Raw genomic sequence first — 23,972 nt, 5'->3', positions numbered from 1 at the left:
CAGTGGAATAGCCCCCTCCACCATATATATTTTTTTGTTTCAGATGTGTCATGCCCTGTAGTACTTTTGTGTTATCATCAGTCGCTGCAAGAAACCCAGATGAAACCCTGCAAAAGATATAATCAAACAGTGAAGGTAAATATATTGTTTCTGTGGAAATATTTTAAATAGTGTAACATGTTACTTCCATCGTCCTGGGAAAAAACTTTGTGAAAATCAATAGAGATCTTTTAGGAAAACATTTATTTGAGTTATGAAAACTTGGATTGGAATTTTACATTAAAATGCTAACAATATGTTGTTATGTATATATTTCTTTCACTACCAATAGACTGGTTCTGACATTTCTGGACTTGTTTCTTCCTAAATGGAGTAATACCCTGCTTGCCTGGGAAAAAAAAGCTAAACAAATCAAGCATAAGAGATTGTCATACTGTGTTATACCTGAATATCTGTATATAATTTCAATCTCACAGCTGGCATGACTTCAAACACTACAGAATATGAATCTGCTATTACATTATATAATTGAATCATTACCCCAAGTCGTGGTCTTTTGATCGTGTAAAAGTAATAAAATCCAGCATTGTTTTTTAGGAGAACTTAGATACACAAACAACACAGTTCAAATTAAATCAAAATCAACCTCCCCATACCAGCTCAAGGCTGCTGGTTTAATGAACGTTTTCTCTGCAGATAAACAGCGTGTTGAGGATGAGGCAGAGCTGTGGTCTGTGTCCTCCCTACATTCCTGAGAGCAGAGAACCTTCTCCACACTTCACGCTCCAGCCCACTGCATAAAAGAGCCCTCCTCCACCCCTCACAGCTGTTCACAGGACCAGGAGGGGTCGAGCACGACCAAGGCCTGTACGTCTTATAGTGTGGGAAAATATGTGAGTTTCGTCCTGAACTAACCCTGAAGTGAACTAAGCTCATTATACATCAACATGCCTTCTTCTATAAGATTCATAACTGAAACAGTGTTCATCGTCTGTTATATCATGTCTAACTTTTCATGCATTCCTTATCATGGACTTCCACAGATGTGTGGTGAGTCTAATTTGTTACTTTTGTATATGAATAAAAGCTTCTGCAGCTCGTGTTAATGTGCAATGATTTCCTATCTACCCACCTACAGCCCAGCTATATTTTAGTGCCATGTAAACAGGTTAACGTCGATACACTGCTGAGGAAATGTCAATATATACAGATGGAAATATTGTGGAAGTAGCAGCGTGCACAACTCCAAATCTTAAATAATGTATCGGCTGCACGGTAGTGGCAAAGATCAATAGAAACAAAACACCAGCACTGACAGATATAGGGTTTTCTTATTTATTATGTGTTCAAAACAAATATGTTTTCAGCTAGAAGCCTGTATCTGTAAATAGGATTTGATCGCCATAGAATATAGATCATTTTCAAGACTTTGCATTCATTTTTTATTCTTCAGGGAGCTGATTCAGAGTCACTCTTGGAGACTCTTGACTCCTTTCTGCACTGAATTATTACATATACAGCTTATTCTTGGCTGGATTCTGCATTCTTGGCCATGCTTGGATAATACTGAGTCAGCACATAAATGGCCAAGGACCACAAGACTTCAGCCTTCTGGGCCAAACATATCACTAATGACTAGCTCCCTCTTTGTATTCCTCTGCTACTTGTCACTCACTCCCTCTTTCTTTGCAAGACACAGAAAGCCACCTCCCACTGTTGCTGTTTCACTCTATCTCGCTCTCCCATGGCCCCACGGTGCACTACTTAAACAAACTACTCTCTATCTCTATCTCTGTGAGCGTGCTCTGCAGAGTCAGTCGTGTCGGTGCGTGGAAGCCTCTGGGACGTGTTGCTTTAAAATGAAAAAGGAGGGCAGGTTAATTCGGTGGATCGGGTGGATCGTGGTTGTGACAACTTTGTTGTTGCTGGGTTTCATCATAGGTAAGACACACAACACAAACTTACACTGGACAGTAATATAATAATCGACAAGTGATATCTGCTAAGCTCTACGTGCTTGTTGTTAATGAAAAGTCCCTTATTTAGCAGTGTTATAACAATGGAACTAATGGGATAGTTGAGCATGACAAGTGTGTAAATGGAAGTGAAGGCAGTTGCTGAAATAACGTAAATAGATGCACAACATAAGGAGATACAATCTTTGATTTGTTTTTGTATATTATTTTGGAATACATATAATAATCTATCAAATCTACTCAGTGTTGTTTAAGTTGAATTGTGAAGGTGTGTTGTTTTGTGTGTGAGCTTTAGTTTGTCACTACTGTGACACATTTCACGTCTGCCTGTTCGCAGCAGGTTAACACATGCTGTCAATAACCACGACTCCTTTTGAAATATCATTTCTAACCTAATGGGAAGCTTGTGAAGATTTAACTCAACTGAGCAGTGAGAAATAGGTATTATGAATGTTTCCCCCTGCGTGACATGTCATTTTTTATCAAATTATGAGTAAGTGTGTGTGTGTGTGTGTGTGTGTGTGTGTGTGTGTGTGTGTGTGTGTGTGTGTGTGTGTGTGTGTGTGTGTGTGTGTGTGTGTGTGTGTGTGTGTTGTAGGCTGGTTTGCAAAGCCCACACATCCAAACACTCCAGACAACACTGCTTCTAGTAAATATCTAAGGGAGTTTCTGGATGAAATGCAGCCAGACCAGATCAGAGAGCATCTCAGGTAAGAAGCACTACCAACACACTAATCCTGTTTTGTCGATCAGTACAAGCTTATCTAAATGATGGTTTACAGTGGTCTTCAAACCTCTTTGAAAGTTGAAGTTTCAGCAGGGAAGAAAACTACTTCAAATCTCATGTGGGAGTTCCTTGTATCCATATAAAGGAAAACTGTTAAATGTGACATTCATCTGAATGTACTCCACTTTTGGCAACTGGCAACTCAATTCACTTCAATGAAGATCTGGAATACGATGTGTTCAAGTGATGTCACACAACAAAAACAGCTTTGCGTGCATCAGCCTACCATGCAGGACTTTTTTTTTTTACTTTATAAAATACAAAAAAATTCAAAAGTGGAGGATCTCACGTTCCCCAGCTGTTCTGCACATTCTCTGGCCAAAAGACAACATTGTCATTCTGTAAGCGGCTGCTAGCCCTGTGACAAACTGTTGACATCTTCCTCACAGGAAATTTACACGACTCCCCCACCTGGCTGGTACAGAGCAAAATCTGATCTATGCAGAACAGATCATGAAAGAGTGGCAGGAGTATGGACTGGACTCAGTGGAGATGGTGCCCTATGACGTCCTGCTGTCCTATCCCAACGTATCACAGCCGAATTACATCTCGATAGTTGACAAGCTTGGCAGTGAGGTACAGCACACACAAGTCTAATGCACTCATACTGAAAAAGATTAAATACTTATACATATAATTTGAACCTCTCTAAAATAGATGCATGTCTTGCAAAAACCTCTGCACTTGTTTCTGGTGTGTTATTGACAATGTTGTTTGCTCCCATCTATTATAGCATTAGGATGGCAGTCAGAGTGTTTATTACACAGCTACCACTAACATCATTTAAATGACCATATGCATGCCTTGTGTTCACAGTGAGAAACTCTTTTTAATGTATGCTTTAGTTGAATGATTGCCACACCCTTTGTGAAAATGTGAAAAACCCATTTCTCACCCCCACTCCACACTCACCCCTCTGGTGATAACAATTTCAAAGGGATTGTTAATTTTCTAACGCACATGAACAACAACACTAATTCAGTCCAAATCTGTTTGGGGAGATAACAAAGTTGCAGCATGCACAAGGAGATCATACAGATACCTTAAAAACACAAGACAGCTCATTCAAGTCCAAGGTCCTTTTATAATCCTGTGGCAAGATAAACTTCCTTACCTCTCGCTGTCTCTTATGAGTAGAGATAATGATACAGACCGGGGTTTACTGCACGGCCATGTTGCAGCATGCTGCTATATGCGTTCAGGATCATAAACAAAATCATGGTTTACATTTCAGCTGATAGCCAGTCACTGAACGGCACACAGATCCCTAGGTGATGGCCTGACACGATGATCAGGTCAGACTACTGAAAGTCCATGTTCCAGCAGTACAGGATCAACTGGTATCAGCAGATAATTCACAGAACTTGTTATATATGTGAAAATCAAGCATTTACAAATTGGTCCCTTATTTATAGTGGGTGAGGAAGCATTCAGGTCCTTTACTAAAGTTAACATACTAATACAACGCTGTATTAATACTCCGTTACAAGTTCAAGTCCTGCATCGAAAATATTACTTTCTTACTAAAGTAAAAGTATATTAGTATAATCAGGAAAATGTGTATGAATTAATCTGCTGATTATGTTTTCTATTGATTGATGGATTTTGCCCAACTATTGGAGAAACTAAATGTATTGCAGTAAAATGTCAAATGTAGTAGCAGAATTATATAGTAGCAGGAAAATATGATACTCAAGTAAAGTACAAATACCTTAAATATTTACTTACGTGCAATATTGAGTTACATTGCACCTCTGCTTATACATTACAAATTCCAAAGCGTTTCCTCGAGAAGATAAAAGTTCATCTCATCAATATTTCATCTAATTTAGTCTGCGCTCATCTTTCTTTCACAGGTTTTTAACACTTCCTTGGCTGAGCCAGTTCCAGAGGGTTATGAAGATGTTTCTAACATTGTGCCTCCATACAGTGCCTTCTCTCCCAAAGGACAACCTGAGGTAAGCACATGTACACACACATGTACACACACACACACTACCACACTGACAAGAAGACAGTGATGTTTAAATACATTTTCAGTGTCGTGGTAAATATTAAACATTATCTTATCCCCATCCTCACCTATTTAATAACCTAAGATGTCTCCTTATTCTCTCTCTCTCTCTCTCTCTCTCTCTCCAGGGGGATTTGCTGTACGTGAACTATGGTCGAACAGAAGACTTTTTCCAGTTACAGAGGGAGATGGGCATCAATGTTACTGGGAACATTGTCATCGTCAGATATGGGAAAATATTCAGAGGCAATAAGGTAAGAAAAGAAAAGTAACTCCACATGAAAAAACCCCAGTCACTGAGTCTTACAATTAAAAGGACTACACCTGGGGTTAAATGTACGGGAAGCTTACATCTCAAACGCAGCTAAATACAGTTACATAAAGGCATTTTAAAATATTACACTTTGAATATTGGATGCTATTTGTCAATGTCAAACCAATCACCGCTTTTCTGTGATCCACACAGACAAAAAAGAAACGCAATAAACTTCAACTCACTTTTCTGTCTGTCTTGCTCCACCAGGTGAAAAATGCCATGTTAGCCGGAGCAAAGGGGATCAGTTATGTTCTCAGACCCAGGAGATTACTGGGCTGCTGGAGTCAAGGTACAGTGTTCTGCAGAGTTAGTTCAAAAGTGTCAATGTGTGGATTATGGAGTATGTGTGTTGACAGCCATTGTTAATGCAGTACAGGTTCAATACGTTTTGGACATAATGACACAATGTTTTTCACAATTTCGATCCATGTGTGTGTGTGTGTGTGTGTGTGTGTGTGTGTGTGTGTGTGTGTGTGTGTGTGTGTGTGTGTGCAGCCCTACCCTGATGGCTGGAACATACCCGGTGGAGGAGCTCAGAGAGGAAACGTTCTCAACCTGAATGGAGCAGGAGACCCACTCACACCAGGTTACCCTGCCAAAGGTGTGTATGAGTATGTGTTTATACAAAGCCTGTAATTTATGCAATGCAATTTATTTTTAAAATCCTCACAGGTACAGTTCAATTTATGCTACTGTTGCTATGCAAGGAAATCATTAACATACATATTCCTTCATATGAGTGTATACATGTGTGTGAGTTTATCTAACATAGTCTAGTCTGCTCTCTTTCAGAATATACGCACAGATTAAGCCTGGAGGACGGAGTGGGTCTTCTCAAGATTCCTGTGCATCCAATTGGCTTCCATGATGCAATTAACCTGCTGAAGTAAAAAAAACATATATATATTTTTTTTTCTCCATACTTTTCAATGATTCAAAATGCAATTATTCATATCACTGCTATTTGGAAATCCTAATCCTTCTTGACCTGAGTGCAGCCTTTGATACCGTGAGCCATAACAACCTGCTCTCCAGACTCAAGGACATCGGTATCGAGGGTAGTGCACTCAAGTGGCTCCATTCCTACCTGTCCGACAGATCCCACTTCATTTCCCATCACAACCACTCCTCTGCCACAGCGCCAGTTACCCAAGGCGTCCCCCAAGGTTCAGTACTCGGCCCCCTCCTCTTCACAATCTACATCCTCCCCCTCGGTCAGATACTCCGCCACTTCAACCTGGACTTCCACTGCTATGCCGACGACACTCAGATCTACCTCAGCACCAAATCCCCCCATAACCCACCCCTCTCCCACATCGAATCATGTCTCACAGAAATAAAAAACTGGATGCAACACAACTTCCTCAAACTTAACAGCAGCAAAACTGAACTCTTCCTCATCGGCTCCAAATCCACACTCAGCAAAACCTCTAACCTGACAGCACCACTGTTTCCCCCTCTCCTCAGGCACGCAACCTTGGCGTGATCTTCGACCCCACCCTCTCCCTTGAGCCCCATATCCGCCATATTATCAAAACATCCCTTTTCCACCTGCGCAATATTGCAAAAATCAGACCGTCTCTCACCCGCCCAGCAGCTTCCTCCCTTCATTTCCTCCCGCCTTGACTACTGTAACTCCCTTCTATATAGCATCACAGCAAGCTCCATCAACAGACTCCAACTGGTCCAGAACTCCGTCGCCCGACTCCTCACACACACCAAATCTTGGCACCACATCACCCCAGTCCTCAAAGAACTCCACTGGCTACCTGTCTCCCTCCACCACCTAGCCCTCTCCTATCTCACTTATCTCCTCCTACCAACCCCCACGGTCCCTCAGATCCACCTCAGCTGGTCTCCTTTCCACCCCCAAATTCAAGCTGCGCAGCTTTGGAGACAGAGCCTTCTCCAGGGCAGCACCCAGACTCTGGAACTCCCTCCCCCAAGACATCCGTGACTCTCAGTCCCTCTCCATATTTCAGTTCTGCCTCAAGACGCACCTTTTCTCAAGTATCATTTGCATTTGTATTATTATTATTATTATTATTATTTATTTATTTTTCCTTTTCTCTTTCCCTTTCTTCCCTCGTCTTAACCCCTCCCCCCACCTCCCCTACTATTGTAAAGCGACTTTGAGGTCTCGAAAAGCGATATATGAATTCAATTTATTATTATTAATATTACCTTAACATTTGATCATTTGTACAAAACACAAAGTCATCATGAAGCAAATTATTGGAGAAATAAAATAAAAGCAAACTGACCTGATAGTGGTGCTGGATGAAAAGTCAACCTTTGAGGGATATAAATGTAATTGCACAATTTCACATACATTTCAATCTATCCTATATTTGTTAAGATGTTTCAGTTTGGACCCAACAGGTGGAGCAACAGACAGAATGATGGCTAAAACGACCTCATTTGAATCTTGAATTTAGTGCAAGAATACTTTCATTGGGGTCCCTAAATAAAATGAGAAGTAATATTTCCAAAATATGTGAATTATTTACCATTCAACAGGAACATGGGAGGTCCCATTCCACCCAACAACTGGAAAGGAGGTTTGAATGTCTCCTACAGGATTGGTCCAGGATTTACGGACGAATTCAAGAGCCAGTAAGTGTTTAAGTTAAGCTTTATACGTCCAGTGTCAAAGGGATCACTTGTGACCACTTCACCCTGTGATAACGTGATTCTCCTCTCCGCCTACATATTTATTTTATTCTCACCACGATCTCTCTGCTCCTGCTTCACAGCTGCCTTCGCTCTTTAGTGGTTTTAGAATTGTCTCTCCGCTTTTGTTGCTCTTTTTCTCCTGCTCAGCTTTAATGACCCGGTGGCAAGTAGCCAACTGACGTACAAAGGAGGTCCTTGTACCTCCTGAGTGTGAGAAACATACATAACACATCCACACACAAGCAAGCTGCACACATAAAAGATGTACAACAGTAACTAGGTCTTTTTGTGCTTCATTATTTTTCTGTAGAAGTGAATTTTGAGGTGCAAAACATTTCATTTCAAAGGTCTTCCATGCTTCCATTTGAGAGTGTTGTATCCCTATTCCCTGCCTTCCTCTTCTCTATTATCCTTTGTTTATCTATCTGTGTCTGCATTGTATGACATAAACACAATGAACCTGCTAATGAGGCTGCTGTGCACTGAAAAAAACAAGCAGAACAACACTCAAACTGTTTTTTATCTCCAAATGTTGCTAATTTCCTGTTAGAAATAACTCAATTGATCTCCCGTGTGCATTTCATCCCTTCCATAATTTGTCTCAGGAAGGTGCGTATGAACATCCACACCAACAACCAGGTAACCAGAATCTACAACGTCATCGGCAGGATTAGAGGAGCTCTGGAGCCAGGTGTAGTACCACAACCCCAACCTGCTCTAATCCTTCATTAAAGCTTTGAGCAACATATCCAAGTATCACTAATAATGTCAATATGGACACTGTGTGTGTGTGTGTGTGTGTGTGTGTGTGTGTGTGTGTGTGTGTGTGTGTGTGTGTGTGTGTGTGTGTGTGTGTGTGTGTGTGTGTGTGTAGACAGGTATGTGATTCTGGGTGGGCACCGGGATGCCTGGGTGTTTGGAGGAATTGATCCCATGTCTGGTGCTGCAGTGGTTCACGAAACTGTCAGGAGCGCTGGCAGGCTGCTCAGTAAAGGTACGTCTCTGCAAGTGTGTGAGTGAATGATGGTGTCAATAGCCAGTACTCAGTGTGTGTGTGTGTGTGTGTGTGTGTGTGTGTGTGTGTGTGTGTGTGTGTGTGTGTGTGTGTGTGTGTGTGTGTGTGTGTGTGTGTGTAGGCTGGAGGCCTAGGAGGACATTAATATTTGCCAGCTGGGATGCAGAAGAGTTTGGATTGCAGGGATCTACAGAATGGGCAGAGGTACTCATACACCCTTACACACTTACACGTGTACACAAACACACAAACACACACACACACACTGACCACACTTCACCCTTCTCAATAGGATAACGCCAAGCTGCTGCAGGAGAGAGCTGTGGCCTACATCAATGCTGACTCTGCCATTGAGGGTGAGTGTGTTTGTGTGCACAGCTCCATATTCTCAATGAATTACAAACAATGTTGAGACTGAATTATTTTTGATGCGACTCATGTGTGTGTAAATGTTAAATTCCAGGAATGTACACACTGAGGGTTGACTGCACTCCTTCGCTACACACTTTAGTGTACGACCTCACCAAGCAGGTGAGCAGAAACAAAAGGAGGCTACATCTGAAACTGATTTGAGTAAATTAATTTTGCCTTTCACGCTTGTGCTGTATTCTTATCTTTCTCTCTGGCTCTTCTCTTTCCTTCTATGTTTGCATGTAGATAGCCAGTCCAGAGGAAGGAGAAGAGGGAGTTTCTCTGTACGACAGTTGGCATAAGAGGGACAACTGGACGAATGACCGTGATGCACCCAGGTACAAAGTTGTTCTGGTCAGAATGTACACAAACAAACACGTTTTGAATGTAAAATGTGTCATCAAGAAATGATCCACTCTGGTGCACTGTAGGATCAGTAAACTCGGGTCAGGCAGTGATTTTGAGGCCTATTTTATCCGTCTGGGAATTGCTGCAGGAAGATCGAGATACACTAAGAACAAGGTGAGGCACGCCGCACTTACAGATTCATCTGAATAGCATCTTTGTTATTAACATTAAGGTATATTGCTGTATGTGGTTAATCATATCTGTCTGTATTGTTAACGCATATGCATATTCATTCTATGGTTTGGATTTACTCAGCAGATGTTTTTTGAATCAGTGGGATTTTAATGCTCCTTGTGAATACTATATGTATGTCAGTGTAACTGCTTTCATATGCGATTCTGTGAATATGAGGAGAATATGTTTGTTAGTTTGCAATATTTGCATATTCTCTTTTTCTCTTTAATGGAGGTTTTGTCTTGCATGTGTTAGCAGCTTCATTGTGATATCTACTCTACTTCCTTTCTGAGTGTATTCATAAATCATTGTATCTATCTGTACTTTATGATAAGGTTTACTGTGAGCCCCCATGGTGTCTGTGTAACTCAGTGGGATGTCCTTCCTCTGTGCTTTCAGAAAACCGAGCGGTACAGCAGTTATCCAGTCTATCACAGTGTGTACGAAACCTTCGAGATAGTGGAGAAGTTTTACGACCCCTCGTTCAAGAGGCTTCGGGCAGTGGCCCAGGTGAGAGGGGGGCTCATCTTCCAATTGGCCGATTCCCTGCTCCTCCCTCTCGATGTCAACCAGTATGCAGACGCGCTCGGGAAGTATGCACAGAGCATCGCACTGCTGGCACAGAGGCACCCAGAGGAGATGACCATGTATAAGGTGTCTTTTGGTGAGTTGACTTCGGTCACTGTGTGCTCAGACTATGCTAATTGATTATCAAGTTTAGGTTTAGTTCAACAGTTTGAATGAGAAGGCCAAACTTCTGACTTTTCCGAGAAATTCGCATTATATTTTCAGATTCCTTGTTTTCCGCTGTGGAGAACTTCACTGTTGCAGCCAGCGACTTCCATGAGCGCCTGCAGACTGTCAACAAAGCAGAGTGAGAATGTGTTTAACATTTCATACATTTTAGGTGTGTAATGATGAAATATGTTGGTGCGCATGCTCTAGTTTACATATGTACACACAGTGGCCACTTTATTAGGTACATACGTGCAATCTATGTAAATGCAATACAGCACGAGGTGGCAGAATATTAAAGACACCTCTAAATATAATGTCAAAAATAATGTTGTGCATGTCTATCAGTCCTCTGCAGGTACGTGTCATGAATGATCAGCTCATGTATCTGGAGAGAGCCTTCATAGACCCCCTAGGCTTACCTGGCAGACCGTTCTACAGGTTAGAGACAGTCACACACAGACACACACACACACACACACACACAGACATATAAAGTGCCCTGCTACAGAATCCACACAGCACACTCACCTCTCTCTCTCTCTCTCTCTAACCCGAACCCAACACCAACCACATGTGTGTCGCTGTTCAACTCTTCACCTTTAGCACAGCAGGTCCATCGCAATTCAGTCACAGCAAACATAAGCCAGAGATCTAAAATTATTTTATCTTACCTTAATAAAAAAAGTTGCATATGCCTATTGGTTGTTTCTAGTTCAACCAGAGTCCAACATTTAAAGGTGTGAAACTAGCCCAGTGACTCACTGAGGAAAAAGGAAAAGATTAGAAAAGCCTGAAAAATAACTAGTTTCTTTTATCCTGTTATCGAACAACTGCTTAGAAATAATTAGTAGCAGGCCCATTATCTCTCTTACACTCTCCCACCAACGTTTAATTTAAGCATAGTCGATATTAGCGGATGTAGTTTTAGCAGCTGACTCGAAGAAGACTGTGGGACGGGCTTGTTAATCATATAAGAGGTGGAGATAAAGACCATTATTTTTCCAAGTTTACATTTTCTCCTACATTAAAGCCAAGTTTACATTCATTCTGTTGTCTTCATCTGACACATTTTTACTATCATTTTTAAACCAATTATATCTTAAGTAGTGATTTCTACTAGTTGCGGTTTCTTTATTGGGCCACAATCAGGTAACGTGGGTTTGAAGCTGATGAAATGCACTTTGAATAGACAAGAACCATCCTGCATAACTCATACTGCATACCCTCTTCTCCGTTTCAGGCATGTGATTTTTGCTCCCAGCAGACATAATAAATACGCAGGGGAGTCTTTCCCTGGGATCTACGATGCATTGTTTGACATCGAGAACTCAGCTGATGCAGAGAAGGCCTGGGAGGAAGTCAAGCGTCAAATCAGCATCGCGGCATTCACCGTTCATGCTGCTGCCATGACCCTAACTCCACCTGCATGAAGCGGGCACAAACAATCTAAAGCTATGTGATTTGGCTAATTATTGAGAATGATTTTATCACACCAGAATGTGAAAAGAGGGAATGTACTCCCCGCAACACACAGAGATGGACAATTCCTGTTTTCTGAACCAGTCCTACCAGTCCTGTTCCAGGAACTTCAAAAGCTCAGTAACACAGTGAACTCTGAGTGCCACGTCCGTGATACAACGTCCTGACGTGTTATGTGGCTACATTACTATTTTATTGTGCTGTTCTTTTGTAATTGGGGAGCATAATAAAATCCATCCATCCAACATGTGGGCAGAAAAAAACTGATATCCTGTGAAATGTGAAACTGTGAAATCTTTTACATCCAAATCACAAAAAATACAACAAACTATGAACCTGCACGAAACCTGATTCCTGTTCAATGAAATACAGTGAAACATTCAATGTTGAAGACAGGACACAAACACAATGCCATCATGAGGCAATGAAGCGGAACAGCTGAAGATGATCCTGAAACACACTTACAGTGATTACTTTAAGAAGAAAAAGCATCTCAACATCTCACATTTATTATTTATACATATAATCCACTATGAAGATGTGTCAAATCTGCTTTTTCAAAGGAGGTGATTGAATGCATGTGATGAGTGTGAGCATGCTGTCATGTCTGCATGCCTCCGCGTTTTTACCGTGGTGCTGATCGCCACCACTTATCTGAGGTCAGATAAGGATTCCTTGGCGTAGATGGAGATGAAAACTGGACTGCCTGTCTGGTGTCAGTCAAACCTGCACAGCATCACCTTTATGCCATGGGGGACATTATTGTTGGCTACATTTAATTTTCCTTCATTTGATTAATCTACTGAATTATTTCCTGAAGGAAAATGTGCAGAAGGTTGAGCAGGACACAACACACTTCAAAAAACGGACATTACTGTGTGTGCAACACACAGGAAGTGAACTGTATTAAACTTATCTCGCAGGTGTGTATGTGTTAACCATAACAATAATGTCTGCCCTACATTTCCTGCACTTTGATCTAAGTTGGAGCGTTTTCAGTCTGACTGGTTATTTTTCCTCCAGAGGTGACTTCCTGTAGTTCAGACCTGCCGCGACAGAAAGGAGTTTTCTTCAGGCTGCACACAAATATTTCATGAAGCACATTCAATTTAAGTTGTACAATGTAGACTCACAACCGCTGCACACCAAACACTTTGCTGAAGCTGATTAGATCGTGTGTGGTGTGTTTGTGTTCTCCCCCCTCATGGAAAACAGAAACTCCCGGATGGTGTTTACAGACTTCGCCGTCTCTCGCGGGTTCAGAGTAAGACAGAGTCCAAACTAACAGACACATGATGACATTTGAACCCCGGCTGACACAGAACCAGCATTATATATTGTAGCTTCTATTATTCTATCTCTGTAGAACAAATCCATGAGTTTACCTGTGTTTTCAGTATATTTACTGACATTTAGGTCAAGTAAGTGCTGGTCACTGAAAGTAATCAAATGTAAATTAGTTGTAAGCCTACAATGATAATTAAGTGTCTAAGGTAGGGGTGTCAAACATGCGGCCCGGGGGCCAAAACCGGCCCACCATTGGGTCCAGTCCGGCACAAGTGTACAAATTAGTTAAATTAAGTAAAATACTGTTCCAGATACCTGTGACAAAATGTTTTGTGCCTGCGTAGATACATTGTAATGCACTTGTAAATGATAAACTGAAGCACAATATTGTTGAAATTGAGCCTTTTTTTCTTTAAATCTCAGGTTCATCATGTTTTGTAAAAAGATAGTTCATTAAATGTGAACATTTTCAGAATGCACTTGTACTTTTTTTGCACTAAAACAAAGGGAAACACTTGAAACACTTATTTATATGTTATTATGATATGATTTTACTGGTCCGGCCCACTTGAGATCAAATTGTGCTGTATGTGGCCCCTGAACTGAAATGAGTTTGACACCCGGGTCTAAGGTCTTGAAAATAAAGACAGTTGCTGCCATCCTTTGGTTACTAACGGTAGTGCATCTTTTGTTGGTTATAATTTAAGTGATGCATCTTTATTCTCATTTAATTTAATCATTAATCACGTTTAAGGTAAATAACATCGGACTACAGTAGAGATTTCAGCCTGCAAAGATTAACTTTAATTAGGGTCATCAAATGGGTTTTGTAGGTGTTGTTTGTTACAGAAATGTGGCCCATATGGGTGATTTATTGAGGCCCAATATTATATTTATTTATAGGGTATAAATTCTCTGGTGGCACCGCTGGTTTCAACATGCACAAACTCTCTATATCTTTTTTTTTTGCATAAAGATGCAGGTCTCCTGTTGCTGGTTCCAGGAAGCCAAAAGCTGGATTAGTGCCCTGGAGCACTGAGAACTCCATCCTGTGCTCTCGTCTCTTCTATGACTACATCAATATTCCCTTTGATATTCATTTTCATTGAATATTAGACTTCTTTTTAATGCACTTTTGAATAACTGACTGATTTATTGTTCTTACCAATATTATAAGTAATGTAATGCAGGTTCTTGTTCAATATTATTCATGCAATTTAAAAAAAAACACTTGTTAATTCATTTTGTTTTTTTACATGTTTAATAAAAAAACTGTGTCAACAATTTAACATCTCAATAAAACTCAGAGTCGGAGATGACACTCAACTTAAAACAAACACAAGAAGAACCAAAGAAATGACTGAATGGACTGAAGTCCATTAGGAGGTTGAACCTCAAGTGCACAGAACATATCATCCATTTTCACCTCATCATTCTGATGTTCTCAAAAACACACACACACACACGAGCCTGAAATCATTTTTCAGGGAAGACAGGAACACAATGACATTTTTTTTCCACGGTTAAAACACAAGTTCATTTCTGGAATTCACCCTTTAGTCTGTCTTATTATCACCTCTGTGTCAGGTGGTTATATGCAACACCCTAAGGGATAAACACATTCCCACACAATCTATTCTGTATCAATGGATTGTCTAAAATGTAGACAGAACAACCCATTTATAAACTCAGCAAGTACAAAAGCAGCGCCAAAAGCCACATAAACAGACACATGTGCATACACAGTATGATTTAAAGCCAAACCTATTTAAGAAAAAAGATCATCATTCACCCATTCACCATTTCTTTTCATCCAGATGTCATTTGTAAACTTACCTACTGCTTAGTTTACATTTCCCAAACGTCTAAACAGTTCACTCTTTTGTCATTCCACTATATTTAGTTGAGGAGAAGAAAAACAGCTGGTTTAAAGGTACAATGTGTAAGAAAGAACTCATTGTAGAGTAGTGGGTTTGTTTACGACACGCTTGAAGAATAAGCTAAGTAAAATGTAAACACGTAGAGAAGAAATCCAATATGGCGGACCTTGTAGAGTTGGTGCTCACTTTTCTAGGCCCGGAAGCCCGAAACTCCGATTCCGTCTATACAGACCAGAGGTAGAGAAGGTACAGCCGCCCAGACTGGCTTGTCAATACTACAGCCATGTTCTGTGTCTGTTTTATATTTTGTTTTTCGAATACCATACACCAAGTGGCAGAAACGAGTAAACGACCCGCACCCTCACCTCGTACTCGCAGCTCTCAGTTTGGATTTAGTCCAATAAACAAACTAACATAATGTTACACGGAGCGTACAGTCCCTGGTGCTACAGTAAACACAGATGGACAAGCCCCATGTGAAGATTATTAAATAGTAGTGTTGTTTTGACTGGCTCTCAGAGTTTCAGCAGTTTAGATGAATTGACTGACTGACATTACACAGCAGCAGAGAGAGCTATATAGGTATAGAATACAATACTCAATATAAAGAATAAATTAGAATACTCTAAAAGCATAATACAATAAATGTGCAAAACGCCAACAACGGAGATATAATATTTGGAGGTGAAATACTGGCCTCTATTGCTTTGGAGCAGCTGGCTGAGAACTACACATTGTACCTTTAAGTTAAATCTGTTCGTCCACATCGTAAGACATGACAGACATAATGTAGTTTTGCATAAACTCCACTCCAACATGTTAGTGTCGGCGTGTTTTGAGCATCAGACTCGTGATTTCTATGACAGAGCAGGCTGTACTACTCTTTTATCCTTCATCTCCATATAAAGGGAACCCCAACTCACTCATCATACTGGATCATTTCTCTGAGGCATTCCTTCAAGTTTTCCACCCGGTCTCTATTCTTTTCTTCAGCAGTCTTTATCGTCTGCTCCAGCAGCCGCTTCGCCGCATCCAAACCGCCCACCTTCGGCGAGTGGCGGCGGAAGAGATTACCACCCAGCAGACTGTCGTGGCATTCCGGGGAAAATAAGCCGCACAGAAAGCGCAGGAACATGTCGTAGTCGCCCAGCGGCGAGCCGAGGGTTCGCGCCACGGCACACTGGAGCAGGCCTGCCGCTGATTTGGAGGTGAAGCGCTTGGGTTTGTCCAGAACATTCTTGGCCTCCGAGCGAAACATCGTGAAGACGTACAGAGCGGCCATGAACTCCTGGAGGAGAGAAGACGTTGGGTGAGATTAAGTGTGAATCCTTTGGGGTTGCCTCAGGGCATGTCTCTGCTGCTCCCTGGGAAATGTTCTTCTGTGTATAGATGTAGGTGTAGGTACTGTGAGATGAAAAGACTTTTACCTGGAAGCTGAAGTGTATAAAGCAGAATGTCCTCTTCCCATTTGAGGCTGCAGCAGGGAGCTCAGTGCACAGGCCGGACAACACCGTCAGCTCCGTCAAGTTCAGACTGTACTCTTTCACGTCCTCTTCAAAGAACACGCTGGTATTCCTCTCCAGCATCATGAAGGCCATCTTCCCCATCTGTGTCAGCAGGTGTTTGTCTTCTTTGGACCAATTCTGAGTTAAAAAAAGGGGGACAGCGAAATAACAGAGGCAGCCGTTTGGATTATTGTTGAATATATTGCAACGTAAAGGGGGGCAAAAAACACGCAACGAATATTGAAGATGATAAGCTTCATAAAGATATTCTTTTCAGATCTATTGTGTCAGATGGTACAGGTGTTCATGATGTTATATCCCCCAAATAAACATCTGCTCGTAACAAATAAATTACAAAATATTCATTTAATTCTAGTACCAAATATAAAATGACTGACGGGACATGTGTGGTAAAAATTAAGTGTTTTATTTGTGAATGAATGAAGTTAAGGGAATTAGGTCACTTTAAAAGACGAAAGCACGTTACCGGTTGTTCTTCCCCCTTTCCATAGTAGAACTGCAGCCTGCGATTGGTCTGGACAATCATAATATTGACGCTAGAACGGCGTCAGCCTGGGGGGCTCCCCCCCATAGCCCTGATAACGGAAGCAGCGCTCGAACACGGTGGCTATCATCCAGCACACAAAGGGATGTCGAGCGAGCATTTTGAGTGACGGTAGGAGCTTATAATGTGCCACGATCTTCGCTGCGAGGTCTGCATTGTCAAAACGCTTGGTCAGGTATTCATCTTTCATCTCATCACTGGAGTGAAACATAGAAGATGAAGTTATTTAACTCTGATTACTGTACATAATCATACAATAAGTAGAAACACAATGCCAAAACAGAAGCAAATACACACACCTGAAGCCCTGGATTTCTGTGACAACGTCTATGAATTGAGACGGTATTTGTGAGACAGCCGCCCGTCTCCCCAGGATCCATACGCGGGCGCCGCGCAGCAGAGTACCTCGGATGATATTTACAATCAGGACGTCGGGATGGGCTTTGGTGTAATTGTCATTTATTTCTGGAGCATTCTAAAGAGAAAAAACAGATTAATTTAAGGAATATATGAGTTCTTGGTCATCATTTGTTAAGATTAACCTTCGCTTAAGATACGACACAATATACTTTATTAACCAACTGTTGGCTCATCTTTAAAAACTGCCAATTGATATAGATATCTTAAGTTACAAATGTGATTTGTCTCAGCTGTAAGTGTGCAGATGAAATACCTGCCAGTCCAGAGGAGCTTGGTAACAATCAAACGAGTCCATTATGATGAGAAATTTACAATCCTTGTCTTCCAGGTATTTCATGTCTTTGCACTCGGAATAATTTCTTGCTATCACTTCCATGATGGACATCTTCTGTGAAAGAGGTTCTTTGTTTCGCAGGAACCACAAAGTTCGGAATGAAACTTTGAAGACAAACTGCAGATCCTGAGCGAACACGGAGAGGAAAATGGTGTCAGTCACAACATCCAAGTCAAGAAAATAAAACCTTTTGTTGTTGATTCACCTTATTTGCACGCTGTTCTGCCCAATCCAGGGAGAATTTCCCCACAGAGACAGACATGCCGACGCCTGCAATCCCAGTGGTTAACACTGTCCTCACCGGCTGACCATCGTTCTTTGGTAGTCGGAAGAGATCGTTCACGGCCACGAAGGTGTCGGCACTGGGGACCTGGAGAGGTAACGGTGGGTGGCGTCGCAACTCATGGGAGGGGTCAACTCCTCCGTAACCGCAAGTGGAAATCTGGGGCTCAACGTAGACGGTATCTAAAAGATTCTGTCTTCCGGCTCGAATGACCCCCTCGTGGATAACTTGGTACTTTTTGACCAGATGTTGCTTCAGTTGAAAACGGAGCAACGCTGGCGGAGGAGAAAGATAAAGTGTAAAGTAAGAAAACGACATGAGGTCTGAAATGTGAATCTCACATTGGATGAATAATCTTTCTGCTTCACCATCACTCTGCATAGTTATGGTCGTCTCATGTTTCTGCACACATTCTCATCAGAAGACATCCCACAATCAACCCTAAACCCTGGATCCTATTTCTACTTGAGGGATTAATGGAGGACGTGGAGGCCAGCACCACCTGAGGCAAATTCCTGATTATGGATACCTGGATGGGCATTCTCCCAACTTTTACCATGGCCGCTTGCTAAACAAAAACCATTTCTTTATATTTTCATGCGTTTTCCAATCAAAATCTTTTTCCACAAGCCATAATTCAGTTTCCCTGGTATCACCTGGGGGTTTGACTAATACCTGGAACAATGATTACCATCCGATGCAATGGAAACGTTGTTTACCACTTCAGTAAATAGGACCAACCTTAGATACTACTTGGCATCGTATCTCTAGTCTGCTCAGCTATGAGCCAGAAAGCTTTGAAGATTCAATAACATTGTGTAGGATTGACAAACAGTAAATATGTTTTTGACAGTTTGTTTAACAGAAAGACCTTAAAGCTATCCAGCCATGTCATCGTCCCAAAATCCATATCAAGATTCTCACGAACAAATGTGTACTGTTAGCCAGAGGCTGAAGTGTGAGATGATCACTTCTGTGGCACAAAGTATCAGTAAGTTCAGAGGGACAGTGGACTTCTTGCAACTTGTACGTTACAGTCACCATCCTGTGGTGTTCAGTGGACGGGTCACTGAAATGAAAAGTTGCTAATTATTCTAATTAGATATACACTTATTAACATACTGCAATACATTGTAAATGGAGTCCATGCAGCCTGAAACTACTTAGTAGATGTCCATTATCAGACAGACAGACAGACAGACAGAGAGACAGAGAGACAGACAGACAGACAGAGAGACAGACAGAGAGACAGAGAGACAAACAGACAGAGAGACAGACAGAGAGACAAACAGACAGAGAGACAGACAGAGAGACAAACAGACAGAGAGACAGACAGACAGAAAGACAGAGAGACAGACAGACAGAGAGACAGACAGACAGAGAGACAGAGACAGACAGAAAGACAGACAGACAGACAGACAGAGAGACAGACAGACAGACAGACAGAGAGACAGACAGAAAGACAGAGAGACAGACAGACAGACAGACAGACAGACAGACAGACAGACACTTTATTGGACATCCTGCAGCCAATCAGAATTGAGTATTCACCCAGACCACGGTATAAGTAAGGCTTTAAATCACATGGTCAACATTTGTATTGTTCATTTGAAACTGGTATCGAGAAGCATTTCATACTTCATGAATTAAACCTTTCTTTAGCGAAACAATTCAAATTCATCTATTTTGAGTAACTTTAGACACCATACACACAAATTCATAGAGAGAGCGGTCTCTGTGCAGTTAAATTACTTTTTGTGAAAATAGTATGTATAGCAAATATAAGTTGTGTCATCAAAAGTCATTCAAACACAACAAACACCGTTCACCAGTATTACAGTTTACTTGCCTCTCTTGCACAGACTCCGCAGTTTGTCTGCCTCTGGTTTCTTGTTGACACTTTCTAGGGCACTCATTGTATGCTGCAGGGAATGCTCCTGTCCTGCAATACACAATTTTAATAAAAAATTAAAACTAGTAAGCAATCACTGACAGTGAATCAGTCCCTGTCTTCTCCACAAGGCTGTATCATTTGTATCGTTAATGTAACAATAACTATTCCAGTGTTACAACACATTTCTCTTCACATCTGTCATCTCAATAATCTAAATTAGTTTCTCTAACTTGTTATCTCTATTTGTACAGCATTTGCACAATTCACACTGTACGTCCATGTGTTGGCTTACCGAGTATCTCCAGGATCTTGTCCACAAAATCAAGAAGGTCTCCCTCCATCGTCTGCTGCAGGGTTATGCCTGGTTGCCACTGGTAGAACCACGTCTTAAATTGTATAAGCTCTTCCCAGTCGAGGCCTGTCAACACACTTTGGATACTCTGCAGACACAGCGAAAGGTATGAAACGCAAGTTAACATGTTGTCTCACAGAAATGCTGAAATAAGGAGATGCAACTATTACATTTTTATGATATGTAAATGTAATGTAATAAATGGGAATAGGTGAAGTTTTTTTAGTTTGGGCCAATACAGTTAGACATCTTGAGACCAAAACAACAACAAAGGAAAATAAAAGATTAGGCATCGCAAAGCCACTGTGATGCACTAACCTTGAATATGTGGGGCAGGTCCTGTTCCGGGTGAAGTTTGCCCGGCTGGCTGTTCTCATCCATCTGCGTTGTGTCATCTGGTTCAACAGGGTGAGGAGGTTCTGGGGAATCAGCAACCAAAACGTCATCTGCATCATCCTCAGCATCTTCTGAGAAATCCCCCAGATCAGAAGACCTGATAGACAACAGGAAGAAAGGTAAGAAATAAACAAATGTTTAAATTGAGTCAAGTGGTGAATTTTGGAAGCAATGAAAAGATTTCCACTGATTATTAACAGATACAACAAATATAATTCTGACATTAACCTGCATTGACAAATCCAGATTCATGACAGACAACACGTGTGTGTGTGTGTGAGCGTGTGCGTGCGTGTGCGCGCTTCACCTGGTGTCAATGACGAGAGCTCCCGGTAGTTTGGTATGCTGCGTGGTCATGGTGTAGAGGGTCTCTGGAGAGTCTGAGCGAATCATCTGCAGCCTGGCAAAAAATGAGGCACATTAACATTAACATCACTGGAAGCGACTTCTCCCTTCAAAATATCACGCAGTGGACTCAGGTGTTTGGAGCAATAAAGATCCAAGCCTCTGCTTTTAACAAAAAACGTATTATTGTACTTATTGTGTTTACAAGTTGATCCTCCCCTTAACATGTTGGCTGAAGTGTTGAAAACATCAGCACTGAAAGCTGCATGAAGCTGCCTAATGTGACACGGCCAGGAAACCTGACAAACCCTTGATTATGAACTGACGGCAGCTATGCCTGTATGGGAACTGTACTTATACTGTATACATATATAACTGCATATGGGAAGTGTGAATAGTTATTAAATCTTGGGTATAATGCATGTTGGGTGTTAACAATTCACAGTTCAGTATAAGTAGCAGATAATCATAAAACATTAAATATGTAGCTTCAGCTGTTCAGAAAAAGAAACATGAAAGGAACCCTACCTGTACCTGCATTTTACGTGCACCATTATGTCTCTTGCACTATTTTCTTTCTTTCTTTACGTCTTAAGTACACTGTGTGTTGCATTGTGGGAGGAGCCTGTGACTTTTTGGTAGGAGTTAGATGATGATGCTTAAATATCAAAGGAAGACACAATACCCTGTCCCCTCATGAGTAGTCGCTTCAGGTAGCACGAAAGGGAATGGAGGTTGGAAGGCGTCGGCAACCTCTTCTTCATTTCCCTCTTCTTCATTTCCCCCCTCCTCCTCCTCCTCCATCACATCATCGCTGTCACTCTTCATTGAACCATAGCTGGAGCTTGGCCTCTTGAACTTCTTCTTTTCCTCTTCGTCATCTTCCTCACTCTCCTGCCTAAAGAAGCTGAGGGGGGCGAAAAGATAGTGTTGCCAGTGGGTGTGGCATTAATGACCAATTCAATTGTAATAGGATGAATGTCGAAGAATACAATCATAAGTCCGGTAGATAATCAAAGACTGACTGAATATTTTTGACAAGATGTAAAAAAACATTTGACGCAAATGTAAAAAAGCCAGAGAAAATTAAAGATTTTGCCCTGATCCTAGTCATTATATTGACAAACGTATCTCAGAATAATGGCTTAGTATGGTATTTGAGTTAATGTAAGTATTTCAAAACAACAAGAAACTAATAATGAGTTTGTATCTAATAATATAACGAGAAGCTTTCTCATAATAATGACATAGGAAAGTTTCTCATCTCATTATTTTTACGATACTAAATCATTATTACGAGAGTTTCTCACAACAAGAGAAATCACATGGGCGGAAATAGGATTCAATTCAGAAGTGACAGTTGAAAAAACTCGTACGCCGGTGTAAAAAAGCAGCATGAATACTTGAATACACCTACATAAGTAGTTAATTAACGTCTAATGTAATAAAACATTAAGATAAATCAACAAAAAAACTTTAAAAGATGCATAATTTAGCTGAGTTAAGATTTTAGAAAGAACAGAAACGTCGCTTGTGTGAAATGTCTTAAAGTGACAGAGGATTAAAGATGGCAGGTAAACTCTTCTTCGATGTGTGCGACAACACTCACCTTTCAACTTCAGTTTCCATGTCCCTGGTAGCAGCAGACTCCTACACCGCAATTGTGTAATGGATTTAAGGAAACTAAATTCTACTCGTCGCAATAACTTTACGTCCAAAAATGAATCCACGGAGCCAAGATGAAGGCGGTCGCTGTCCGCCCTTGCTGCTATGCTAACATTATTACTTAAGATAACATGACGTATTTATGAATACATGGAAGCGTTAGAAATAAACGTTTCCCAGCGGATAATAATTGTAAAGAAAATAAACTATAAACTGTAACGTCATTTCACAGGTTATCCATTTGAACTTATCTCTTCTTCGTTTTGTCAGGTCTAACTTTCGGTTTGTGTTCCGCCAACATCAACATGACGACTTCCGGACCACTTCAGAATAAAAGCACAATCTTAACAAATACGCAAATAAGGACATAACATCACTTTAACATCCACAATAATGCAATTAATATATCAAAATGCTCATCCTTACACATACTTTACCCTCATATCATCTCATTTATATATGCAAGAAACACTTCATATACATTTTGAACTTTTTTGTCAAATGACACAATACTAAATACTCAGTTTGACCTGTACTTTATCCTCATGTCATCAGATCTGTAGTTTTGCAAGATAAAAAAATTAAATAAAAAACCTTAGGCCTTCAAATTAAGCCAAATTGTACAGCGGTGACAAACCATTCATTTCAATCCACAAATCAAATATCAATTTACTTACACACTAATGTTGTCATTATTGTACTTTAAGGTTTTTCCTTACAAAGCTACAAATTAAACAGATTTAAATAGATAAACAGAGCAGAAACAGGCGGATTAAGTCAGGAGCATGCAGACATGTATAGGCTACATACACACACACACACTCATGTATGCTACTTTGTCAGTGCATGATTTAGCCTCCACTATTAATTAAAACAATTATACAAACTAAGTACTACTTTACTAGGTATGACGATGAATGAACACGTCGATACTACAAAAACTGTAAATATTTGACTTTTATTCTGGAGGTTTTGAGGCGTATACCGGAAGTAAAATAGTTTCTCAATAGTCAGAAACTCATGTGACCTAATTTCATGTGTTGAAATGAGAG

At 40.9% G+C, this 23,972-nt stretch overlaps 2 protein-coding genes across 3 annotated transcripts; one reads left to right on the top strand and one right to left on the bottom strand.

Annotated features, from left to right (window-relative positions):
• The first annotated feature begins 1,825 nt into the window (after positions 1-1,825).
• naalad2 (N-acetylated alpha-linked acidic dipeptidase 2) lies at positions 1,826-13,747 on the top strand. The gene is given in 21 exon segments (XM_029447170.1): positions 1,826-1,941; positions 2,575-2,686; positions 3,153-3,339; positions 4,620-4,721; positions 4,906-5,031; positions 5,301-5,336; positions 5,338-5,382; positions 5,589-5,694; positions 5,886-5,979; positions 7,614-7,709; positions 8,375-8,460; positions 8,644-8,763; positions 8,906-8,988; positions 9,077-9,140; positions 9,248-9,315; positions 9,442-9,533; positions 9,627-9,717; positions 10,177-10,441; positions 10,570-10,651; positions 10,861-10,953; positions 11,756-13,747. Coding segments are annotated over 21 exon segments (2,220 nt in total). The 5' UTR covers positions 1,826-1,859; the 3' UTR covers positions 11,946-13,747.
• Positions 13,748-16,662: 2,915 nt separating this feature from the next.
• On the bottom strand, positions 16,663-23,225 carry LOC115018210 (NACHT, LRR and PYD domains-containing protein 3-like). 2 transcript variants are annotated; one of them, XR_003833336.1, is made up of 11 exons: positions 22,865-23,225; positions 21,941-22,162; positions 21,218-21,310; positions 20,833-21,007; positions 20,455-20,602; positions 20,118-20,210; positions 18,191-18,543; positions 17,905-18,111; positions 17,531-17,706; positions 17,154-17,428; positions 16,663-16,804 (listed from the first exon to the last, which is right to left on the bottom strand). XR_003833336.1 is itself a non-coding variant. In XM_029447100.1 (10 exons), the coding sequence occupies exons 1-10, from the start codon at positions 22,882-22,884 to the stop codon at positions 17,224-17,226; spliced, it is 1,692 nt and encodes a 563-aa protein (XP_029302960.1). In that variant the 5' UTR covers positions 22,885-23,225; the 3' UTR covers positions 16,814-17,223. The 2 variants fall into 2 exon arrangements, 1 of the variants encoding a protein (XP_029302960.1); XM_029447100.1 differs by lacking the exon at positions 16,663-16,804 and having other exon boundaries at positions 16,814-17,428.
• Positions 23,226-23,972: the final 747 nt, after the last annotated feature.

The sequence above is a fragment of the Cottoperca gobio genome, chromosome 13 (genome assembly GCF_900634415.1).
Source record: "Cottoperca gobio chromosome 13, fCotGob3.1, whole genome shotgun sequence".
In the NCBI taxonomy this organism is placed as follows: Eukaryota; Metazoa; Chordata; class Actinopteri; order Perciformes; family Bovichtidae; genus Cottoperca; species Cottoperca gobio.
The sequence above is the reverse complement of the archived record's forward strand: the minus strand, read 5'-3'. Positions and strand labels throughout refer to the sequence as shown.